This window comes from Opisthocomus hoazin, chromosome 10, assembly GCF_030867145.1.
Source record: "Opisthocomus hoazin isolate bOpiHoa1 chromosome 10, bOpiHoa1.hap1, whole genome shotgun sequence".
Classification (NCBI taxonomy): Eukaryota; Metazoa; Chordata; class Aves; order Opisthocomiformes; family Opisthocomidae; genus Opisthocomus; species Opisthocomus hoazin.
The window spans coordinates 28,719,785-28,730,124 of NC_134423.1; the positions used below are offsets into that span (position 1 = coordinate 28,719,785).

The following is a 10,340-nucleotide window of genomic DNA, read 5'->3' on the forward strand; positions in this document are numbered from 1 at the left end:
GAGGTGCCCCTTGTACTTTCATTTCATTTTGCTTTATTTAAAAATGTAATAATCCCCCCCAGAACAAAGAGATACAGTTCCTTCACAGAAGAAAAATACAAGGTTTGTTTTTTTCAGTATGAGATACTATAGTGTCCTCGTGTACAAAATTGGGTTCCCTCAGGCTCTCCTGAGCCCTTTTTTTTTTTTTTGACAGTTGTAGGAAATACAGGTGACTGTTAGGACACCACAGGGCTCTGCACGCTGGGCCTGGCGGTGCCCCTCACGCTGCTGGCCAGCCCCGCTCCTGTCTCTCTCGGCTGCAGGCCAGGCAGAGAGTGCGGCCCTCGCCCCGCTGCACCTGCACTCACCCAGCAACAAAACCCCCCGACGCCAGACAGCCCCGCACCCATCACGAGACAGCACAGGTCTGGCCTTGCGAAAGCTGCTGCCCCTGCTCATAACCTCGCAGGTCGCGGGGGCCGCAGTGCCCGCTGGTGGGCAGGAGAGGAGCGAAGCCCCCCGCAAGCAGCCCGAGAAGGGGCTGGGAACCCCTCCTGCCATGGAGCGGGCCGCTTCCAGCTGCCAACAGCAGCCATGACCCCGTCCCCGGCCAGATTCCACCCAGCTGTGCTACAGAGCACCCTAGCTCTTGGCGCTAAGAGCACCGACCTCTGCCCGCAGTCCCCCAGAGCCACCTTTCCTGTTCCCCTCCAGCACGCAGTGCCCACAGGTTGGTCCTGCCCCACACAGCCCCCGGCTGACCACCAGCCCTCCAACGTCCCTGGCCCCGCCTACCCCCGCAGCAGCTTTTTAATGCAGAAATGTCAGCAGTGGGCACCACCCAGCAGCTTCACAGCCCTGGTCTGACGAAGGATTTACACCGCTAAGGCAACGCAGCGCTTCTTCCCCAGCCCTTGCAAAGCAAATGCAACTTAGCACTGCTCTCCCACGTGAAGACCACGACCAAAGAAACCCAAGTTCGTGACTGCAGTTGGGTATTTGAGATGCACCACTACAGTTATCTTTTTTTTTAAAAGACAGTAATACTGCCTGGACCCCTCCCACCACCCGAGCCTTTGAGAAGCACGTGCTACGTACCGCAGGCCTAACGCTACCCTCACCTCCTCCTCCAGCACTGTCTGGCCATCTGCAGTCATGCGGACACACCAGCTCCGCCCCCTGGTGAAAGCACGGCTGCCGCACCGCGCTCCGCCTGCAGAGGCTGCAGATGTCACCGCGGGGCAGAGTCTGGGCTCACCCTTCCCGAGGTGGGCTTGAAGAGTCAGAATACACAGAGCTTAAACAGCCGCCCACAGGGCTGGAAAGGTGAGGAGCTGTCAGCAGCCTCACGCCGCAGCGCACACCTCTCAGCACCCCAGAAGCCATCATTTTAGGGCTAAGTATGCCAACACCGCCGTGGTCTGCGAGAGATAAAAATGACAGTTCAGAGAAAAAGAAGAGTCCCCACTTCTACTCTAAGCAAAAAGTGTTTTCTTAAAACGCGACAACCCTCAGCGTTCCGACCATGTTAATACTGCACTCTTCTCTCAGCAGCAAAGGATTCGCTTCTTAGAGCGGGCATTACAAAATACCTGAAGCAACCCAAGATGAGTAAACTGCTACAAAATACTTCCCCTCCACAGAGTTCATAAATGTTAAGCCAGCTGCCCCACGATCTTTATAAGCCACAAAGTATCCGTATTTTTTCTGTAAAAATCACATCACCTCACTTTCAGTCCAGTTCAGGATTACACCATCAGCTACTTAAAAAAATAAAAATACTCTGTACTGTTCTCCCCCCGGACGCACTCGAGTCTGAGTCACTGGCGTGCGGGCTTCAGCACCAGGAGCAGAGCCTGCGTTTGGGCGCCTCCTCCCCTTAGGATTTTCCTTGTACTCCTGAGCTTTGTGGCAATTTCCCTTCCAGTCCATCTGCGGAAACATTTGAGGTTAGTGTTGTGTTGGAGGTATGGGCCACCAGGCCTTGTGTTTTAAAATAGATGATATAAAATACTGGGAGGACAATTCCTATCAGGAGCATAATAAAAACTGCGTTCCACCACTGGATTCCACAGTCCGCACCATTACTGGTCTCCTGCTTCCCCGACTCAAGCAGCGGCCTCTCCAGCGCGTCCATGCAATACTCTGTGTTCAGCTGGACCTCTGCCTGCACCGCGTCCTGAATGCTCTTGTCGATCCCCTTGAAGTAGTCACTCAGGCACCTGCCATCTGCTCCGTTGCCCGGCTCCGGTAAGTCCACCAGCGGCCGGCCGGCCGGGCAGGACGCCGTTGGGAGCGGCCTCAGCTCTCCGCCGTTCTCTGTTAACAGCCCGTGCGTCTTCACGGGGATCTTGATGGACTTCAGCGCGTACAAGTCCTGCTCCCGGATGAAGTTGTTGACGCGTTTGATATCTGCAACCTACAGAATCCAAAAAGGACACGACTGTTAGTGCAGGACAACCCAGGACTGAAGCAGGTAGTAGCTACGGAGTTAGTGTGCAAGCAGCAGCCAGAAAACAAAAGCAAGCCCTGGCTGCAAGCGGCTCAGCGTTTTGCAGATTTCCCAGCTGCTCAGGGATGCTCCAGGTCCTGCGGGATAGAGACAGTCCCCTGTTAAACCAGTCTGTAACCTCCTCCCGTGCTGTGGCATCTCTCATATGCCGCATTTTGCTTACTACCGTTTCTCCTTCCTTTTGCTTTCTTCACCCTTCTCTCACTTTCTAGTCCAAGTTAAGCAGAGTCTTTACAACACATCCTTTTTAAAACAGTTTTCATACTGTAAACAAAGCATGAGGGTTTCAGGTGAGAGGACGAGGTCAGTACGAGCAGGCAAATCCTCCCCCTGCTCAGAAAGCGGTTTCAGAGTGAACACAGCTCCATCCTCAGAGCACACCGCAGTTCTGAAAGCAAGATCACAGCCTGGGAGAGGGCAGGTGAGCCCCTCCCCCCACCGGCACAAGCACCCTTTGCTGGTGCTCCAGGCAGCACCCCTCTCCACACAGCTCACGTCTCCACAGTCAGTGCAGGCTCCTGCTGACAGTACGCTTACGGCAGCAGCCCCCGTGCACCAGTGATCTGCTCTGGCGGTTCGTGTGCAAGGCTCCCATCTGCGACCAGGATTCCCCCTCCGCTCGGCGACGCAAAGAGCAGTAAGAGCAAGAAAGACCAAACCCTACGTACAGGGTAAGTCACGAGGACAGCTGGTATCAAAGAAAAGAAAAAGGCAAGGCATCCTTTCTTTAATGTTAAATAAAGAGAAGACAGCTTAATACAGGGTCCACTCACAACCACCTAACAGGTAAGTACATGAACTTTGCAGTTGCTCTAAATCCTCTGCCAAAGAAAATGAACAAAACTGCCAACGTGTGCAAGGAGCTCCCCAAAGCGGCCAAGGAGACGTGGAAGAACCTTGAGGGCAGAAAGAACAGAATCATAGAATCGTTTAGGTTGGAAAAGACCTTTAAGATCATCGAGTCCCACCACTAACCTAACACCATCAATTCCACCACTGAGCCACATCGCTATGCGCCACATCTGCATGGCTTTTAAACACCTCCAGGGACGGGGACTCCACTGCTCCCCTGGGCAGCCTGTTCCAGTGCTTTAATTGTTCCTAATATCCAATCTAAACCTCCCCTGGCCAAACTTGAAGCTATTTCCTCTTGTCCTATTGCTTGTTGCTTGGGAGAAGAGACCAGCCCCCACCTCAATACAGCCTCCGTTCAGGTAGTTGTAGAGAGCGATAAGGTCCCCCCTCAGCCTCCTCTTCTCCAGCCTGAACAGCCCCAGCTCGCTGCCCTTCTCTGGACACACTCCAGCCCGTCAATGTCCTTGCAGTGAGGGGCCCAAAACTGAACACAGCATTTGAGGTGCGGCCTCACCAGTGCCGAGTACACGGGCACGATCACTGCCCCAGTCCTGGCCACGCTATTCCTGATCCAAGCCAGGATGCCGCTGGCCTTCCTGGGCACACTGCTGGCTCACATTCAGCCGGCTGTCGACCAGCACCCCCAGGTCCTTTTCCCCCATGCAGCTTTCCAGCCACTCCTCCCCAAGCCTGGAGCGTTGCGTGGGGTTGTTGTGACCCAACAGCAGGACTCGGCACTTGGCCTTGCTGAAACTCATACAGTTGGCCTTGGCCCACCGATCCAGTCTGTCCAGATCCCTCTGCAGAGCGTTCCTACCCTCGAGCAGCTCGACCCTGTCTTCCAACTTGGTGTCATCTGCAAACTTACTGAGCGAGCACTCGATCCTCTTGTCCAGACTGTTGACAGAGACATTAAACAGAACTGGCCCCAGTACTGAGCCCTGGGGAACACCACTCATAACCAGCCATCAGCTGGGTTTAACTCCATTCTCCACCACTCTCTGGGCCCGGCCATCCAGCCAGTTTTTTACCCAGCGAAGTGTACACCCATCCAAGCCAGGAGCAGCCAGTTTCTCCAGGAGGATGCTGTGGGAAACGGTGCCAAAGGCTTTGCTAAAGTCTAGGTGGAAAACATCCACAGCCTCTCCCTCATCCACTCGGCGGGTCACCTTGTCATCGAAGGAGACCGGGCTGGTCAGTCAGGATTTGCTTTTCATGGACTCATGTTGGCAGGGCCTGATCCCCTGGTTGTCCTGTGTGTGCCGCGTGATGGCACTCAGGATGATCTGCTCCATCACCTTCCCCGGCAGCGAGGTCAGGCGGACAGGCCCGTAGTTCCCAAGATCCTCCTTCTGGCCCTGCCTGTAGATGGGCGTCACATTAGCTGACTTCCAGTCCACTGGGACCTCCCCAGTTAGCCAAGACTGCTGACAGATGACGGAAAGCGGCTGGGCGAACACATCCACCAGCTCCTTCAGCACCCTCGGGTGGATCCCGACCGGCCCCACAGACCTGTGTGTGTCTACGTGGTGTAGCGGGTCACTGACCATCTCCCCTTGGATTATGGGTGTTTCCTTCCACTCCCCATCCCTGCCTTGCTGCTCAGGGGGCTGGGTGTCCAGAGAACAACTGCCCTTACTGTTAAAGACTGAGGCAAAGGCGGCACTAAGTACCTCAGCCTTTTCCTCATCCTTTGTCACTAAGTTTCCCCCCACATCTAACAGAGGATGGAGATTCTCCTTCACCCTCCTTTTGTTGCTAATGTATTTATAGAAACATTTTTTATTGTCTTTTACGGCAGTAGCCAGGCTAAGGTCTAGTGGGGCTTTGGCTCTTTTAACTTTCTCCCTGCATAACCTCACGACATCGTTGCAGTCCTCCCGAGTGGCCTGCCCTTTCTTCCAAATGACAGGAACTCTCCTTTTTTTCCTGAGTTCCAGCCAAAACTCTCTGTTCAGCCAGGCCGGTCTTGTTCCCTGCCAGCACATGGGGACAGCCTGCTCCTGCTGAAGGCATGCAAAACCAAAGGCTGGAGGATGCACAACAAAGTGAACAGCAGGACCCCAAACCAAAGGCAACACGAACAGGTTAACCACCTCTGATGCATCATACAGAAAAGACACAGTATGAGGACTGTGCTTTCAGACAAAGTTTGGTTTGGTTTTCTAGAAATCTCATAAATTACTGTGTTAACTGCACTCACTGCACCCACATGAGCTTGAGGCTACCAGTGAGACTGGGGAACTGAAACCAAGAAAGTGCTTTACTTCCTAAGCAAACTTCTAAGTGCCCCCAGTGCCAAAATCATTGACAGTTCAGGGCAAAGGTCTCCTTTTAAAAGACAACACATGAACACACCAGGAGGGAGCCCAAACATCTCCTTCGCCATGTTGAGGGCCACTGGCAGGGAGTGCTGCCACCAGAGCGGGCAGTACCCCCGCACCCCGAGGTGCCCGGGAGGGCAGAGTTCCCACAGGATGCTCCCACTGCGCGAGGACCCTGCATGGGGCCGCAGGGCGGCGGAGCTGCAGCGGCTGTCCCTCATCTCCCCTCCAGCCCATGCAGGCTGCCAGGAAACTGCACACCAAGCTCATCTGCCATGCAGCCCCTGGAAGGTGAGGAGTCTGCAGCATCGCTGCCAGAAAGCAGCACCACGCTGAGGGGCAGAGATGAGATGGATGCCTGAATCTCATGTTTGCTCTGCCAAGCTGGAGAAATCTGAAAATGGGACGTTTAATCTAGATCCTGATCTGGTGCCCCTAAGGCGAAAGGAATCCTCAGCTGCTGGTTCAGACTCCTCTCAGCTCGGCTCAGCACAACATCAGGACGTAAACCCTGCAAAATTACTTAGTTATGAAACAACAATCTCACCCAAAGCCTCCTGACTCAGGTGGTGCTTTAATTTTTGGTTTTGTTCCAATAAAAACAAATTATTGGGACAGAAAATATCCCCTGCAGTGTCTGCAATCAAACCCTGCAATGTTGTGCTAAGGCTCTAGAAGCAGAAAGTGGGGCAGCACTTGCACAGAAACAACAAACAAAGCCGATGGGAAGAATGCAAGAGCACTCGGCTGCACAGGCCATTTAGGCTTATTTTCTGTACTCCGTTTTTGGCTGCAGTGAGCTCCTCTTGTCCCAGCTAAGAACAATGCCAAAAGCAGGCCAGGACTATAAATGGTCAGGAGTAAAAATGAGAATTTTAAAGCGCTTTGCATCTCTGCCAAGTTATCTGTAGCACACACAAAGCTATTTGTTGCCCTGTCTTAATACTCCCAGCCCCAAGTAGGCCCTGATGATTCTGAAACCCAGGACAAGTTCTCACTGATTTCAAGGAGAAGCTCACGCTGGATTTTTTTAAAGAGTCACATATACTTGTGGCTATCTTCCTCACTGATGTCCTGGTAACCTCTCAGGAGCTGCTTAATTGTGCAAGTAAAAAATACATCAAATCTGTAAACAGAGAAATACACAAATCCCCAATAACAAGGATTCCTGTACCTCTTCAGTTTAACTGGAAAAGTCAGAAGTGCCCCTTCCGAAGGGAAGGAGGCAGTGGGACGATTTTTTCCTGTGGGAGGGGAACACTGCCTACCCGGTCCCTCCCCACCAGCTTGCTTTCCCCACCGGTCAAGCCCAGCAGCCCTCAGCAGGGCAGGCAGAGCGGATCTCTGGGGATCCGCGTGTGGGGCAGCCGAGGAGGCAGAGGGACAGTCAGGGACAGGACTGAGGCCTCCTGAGCTACAGCACAGGGGGCACAGCAGGCTTTTTCATGCCATAAAGCAAAAGAGCTGTTCAGAATCTTCCTCCTTGGAGTTCACTGAACTGCTGTGATTCGGCATAAGTGGCAATAACGACACAATTGCTGCTGCTTACAGATGAGCACACAGTCGTGACTGCAAAGCCAGCTGCCGCAGCTCTGCTCTACCGGTGCCAATCAAGGCCTATTCAAGTCCCACCAGACTCGCTTCTTCACACGCATCAGTCAGCAGAACCTAGAAGGGTTCTTTTTTGTTTTGTTTTTGTTTCTGCGGGAATGGGAGGGGAGGAATTGTCGCAACTCCTCTCAGCCCTCTTGCTTCAGCTGCACCACACAGCTGTGCTGTTAAGCAAGACAGACTGCAATAGTATTGCAGCAGTTGAGCCAGTACTGTATCATTATCCCCATCCAGGTCACTGTCCAACTGGTTGCATCATGGAACTTTTTAATCACAGTCTAGCTCACAGATAAAGGAGGCTCTAAAAATACAGCTTTAACTGCTAAACAACGGGGTACTTCTAATGTTCACATCAGGTAATTAAACTTTTCAACAGTTTTTCTATAAAGCTCTCTGCTTTGGAGCAAACAAAACATATTTTGTAGCATGTTCAACTCCAGAGAAAATTCACCGTGCACACGCACTCCCTTCTGCCTGCAGACGGCTGAACCACGCACACTCGGCTGAACTGCGCACACTGCTGGGTACGACAGCAAACAATCAAAACACACATGGGCAGACAGCACCCGGACTCTGTGACCTGGACTCTGGCATCTCTCTTTCTCCAAGTCCACCCCTGTTCGACTTTGACCTTCCTTGCAATATGTAGGCTCACACCTTTCAACAAACAAAAAAACCCCCGAGGCAGACCCCAACAGAGTGGCATTTCTTTGTACTGTTCAGTTGGCTTCAAGAACTGTACGCTCCTTGAGAGCTGGGCCCTCACCCTCATTTCTGTAATCAGCTTCCTACCTTTTGCCCTCACTTCAGTAACTAAGTACAAGTCATGACTGCTACACTGCACTTAGTCACCCAAACTCAACAGGAAAGCAGCTCACACAGGGCATGGGGTTGACAACATCTTCCCAGACTGCTAGCTGAAGAACTCTGTTTTTTTTTTTTTCCTGTTTGGTTTTGTTTTGCCTTTTTCCAGTTCAGTTTTACCCAGATATTGACCACTCATGAAACACATAGGGCAAACACCTTACAGTGTCAAAACTACTAGACAACTGCACACCTTCCTGTAATTCTGGAAACTAAGCTATATGTAAAATACCTCTGAAGTAATTAAAACCAGAGACAGCTCTTACTTTACAACCATATTGCAGGGCTAGCTTGTTAAGATTATCGTCCTCTGTAATCTCTCGTTCCAGAAGTACCACATCTCCAACTCTGTCCCGAGAAGTGCTGCACCGCTGCTGCTCCTTGCCCCTCGGTCGCAATTCCATAACGTTGAGCTCCTCCTCTGACGACTCTTCTGAATCAGATCGGCCATTGGGAAACACGTACACTTGCCTGCCGGGGTAAGCATGGATGGTGACAGGAGCCTGGAAGGATCTTGTCCCGCTCTCATTCAGCCTCATCTTTTATACCAGCACCTGGAACAAAAACCAGACATTCTGAATTTCCTTAACATCAGTGCTTAATTCTTAGCATGCAAGATTTGGGAGAAAGGACAACAAGCGCAGTAGTTGCGTGTGTGCACACACACAAAGCTTTCCTTCTGCCCAGATTTTCTCAGGGGCAAACCCAAAAGACGCCATTCTAACAGCAAAGACAGAAATACTAGAAAGGCTAGGTACACAAACTTCAACAATGTGTGGATTATTTTCAAACCTTTTTTTGTCTACCTGTGGACAAACCACTACGTAACTCTACTTTGCTACACATCTTAAATAATACTTCCTATAATTTCATAAAAAAAGCATCAGAGCCACTTGAGCCAACTGTCTTTAATTACGGTAAAAAAAAAATCCACAGAACCACCACATCAGACCTCCTACCAACACACACTAAAAACTGACCAAAATTATCCCTTGTGCCACCTTTCCAGAAGTCCTTAATTCTCTACACTTTAAGAATCCATATTTTAATTTCATGGAAGTGCATTTTTTTTTTTTTTTTTAAATACGGACAGCTCAAGCTACACTTAACTTTAGCCTGAACGATGAGGTCATTCTGTGGTATAAAGACAAGAACCTGCCTGAGCACTTTGTTTTAATCCTTGCTAGGCCTACAGCAGCAAGTCATCAGGAACCTGCTTTGGTTTGGGTTTTTTTTCCCCTTCAGTCCTCAGCTCCACAGTTTGTTGTCGGGGCAGGTGCAGGTAAGAAAACCCCACACTCTCACAGAACCCCGCTGACCTTAACACTGTACCCATAAGGGACCCCCGTGGTGACCCCGCTACCACTCTGCGGGGTTTCATTAGCAGACAGCCTGCAGGCAAGCTCACAGCTCTGCTCCAGGAGCCGAAGGTCGAAGGCCGCGGCCTCCCCGCCCTCGGCCCAGCGGGACGCCCAGGGTGCCGAGGGCGCTCTCCCGCCGCGCCTCACCTATCGCATCTCCCCAGGGCAGCCGGCAACCACCGCCGGGCAGGAGCCCGCCTCCCCGCGACCCCCGCCCCGCGTCGGCAGGGCGCAGGGGCACCTCCTCCCCTCCCCCCCCGGCACCACTCCTGGGGCCTCCATTGGGCTCCGGGGGTCGGCCCGTCGCTCGCCCCGGCCCCGCGGGAGAGCCCCGCGCCGCTCCCCTCAGCGCCTCAGGGGATCCCGCTCCCCTCAGGGGCCCCCGCACCCCTCAGCGCTTCAGGGGATCCCGCTCCAACCGGCGCCTCAAGGGACCCCGCTCCCCTCAAGGGCCCCGCTCGCCCCGGCCCGCGGGCCCCGCCCGTCTCCCCTCAGCCCCGCGCCCGAGAACCGGCCGGGCCCCGACCCGAATCCCCGGCACTGACCCGCCGCTCGCCGGCCATCGGCCACACGCACCAACCTAACCCCGACTCTCGCCAAACTTTCCTCCCATTGGCTAGCAGCGCTGGAAGGCGGGACCCTCAGCGCCGTCTGACCAATGAGCGGCGGGGCAGGGCGGTGGAGCGAGGTTGGTTGAGCGCTCGGCGTCAGGGTGAGGGCGGGCCCCACTTAAAGGGACCGCGCCCCTCCCTCCAGCCCGGGCTCTGTGCGGGAAGCCAGGGCGGGCAGGCGACCCACATCTGCGCAGCGCCGCGCGTGGCGTCGTGCATG

General features: G+C 53.3%; 1 protein-coding gene across 1 annotated transcript; it reads right to left on the bottom strand.

Moving 5' to 3' along the window:
* Nucleotides 1–16: 16 nt before the first annotated feature.
* LYSMD4 (LysM domain containing 4) lies at nucleotides 17–10,105 on the bottom strand. The gene is made up of 3 exons (XM_075432075.1): nucleotides 10,055–10,105; nucleotides 8,415–8,702; nucleotides 17–2,401 (listed from the first exon to the last, which is right to left on the bottom strand). The coding sequence occupies exons 2-3, from the start codon at nucleotides 8,685–8,687 to the stop codon at nucleotides 1,862–1,864; spliced, it is 813 nt and encodes a 270-aa protein (XP_075288190.1). The 5' UTR covers nucleotides 8,688–8,702; nucleotides 10,055–10,105; the 3' UTR covers nucleotides 17–1,861.
* Nucleotides 10,106–10,340: the final 235 nt, after the last annotated feature.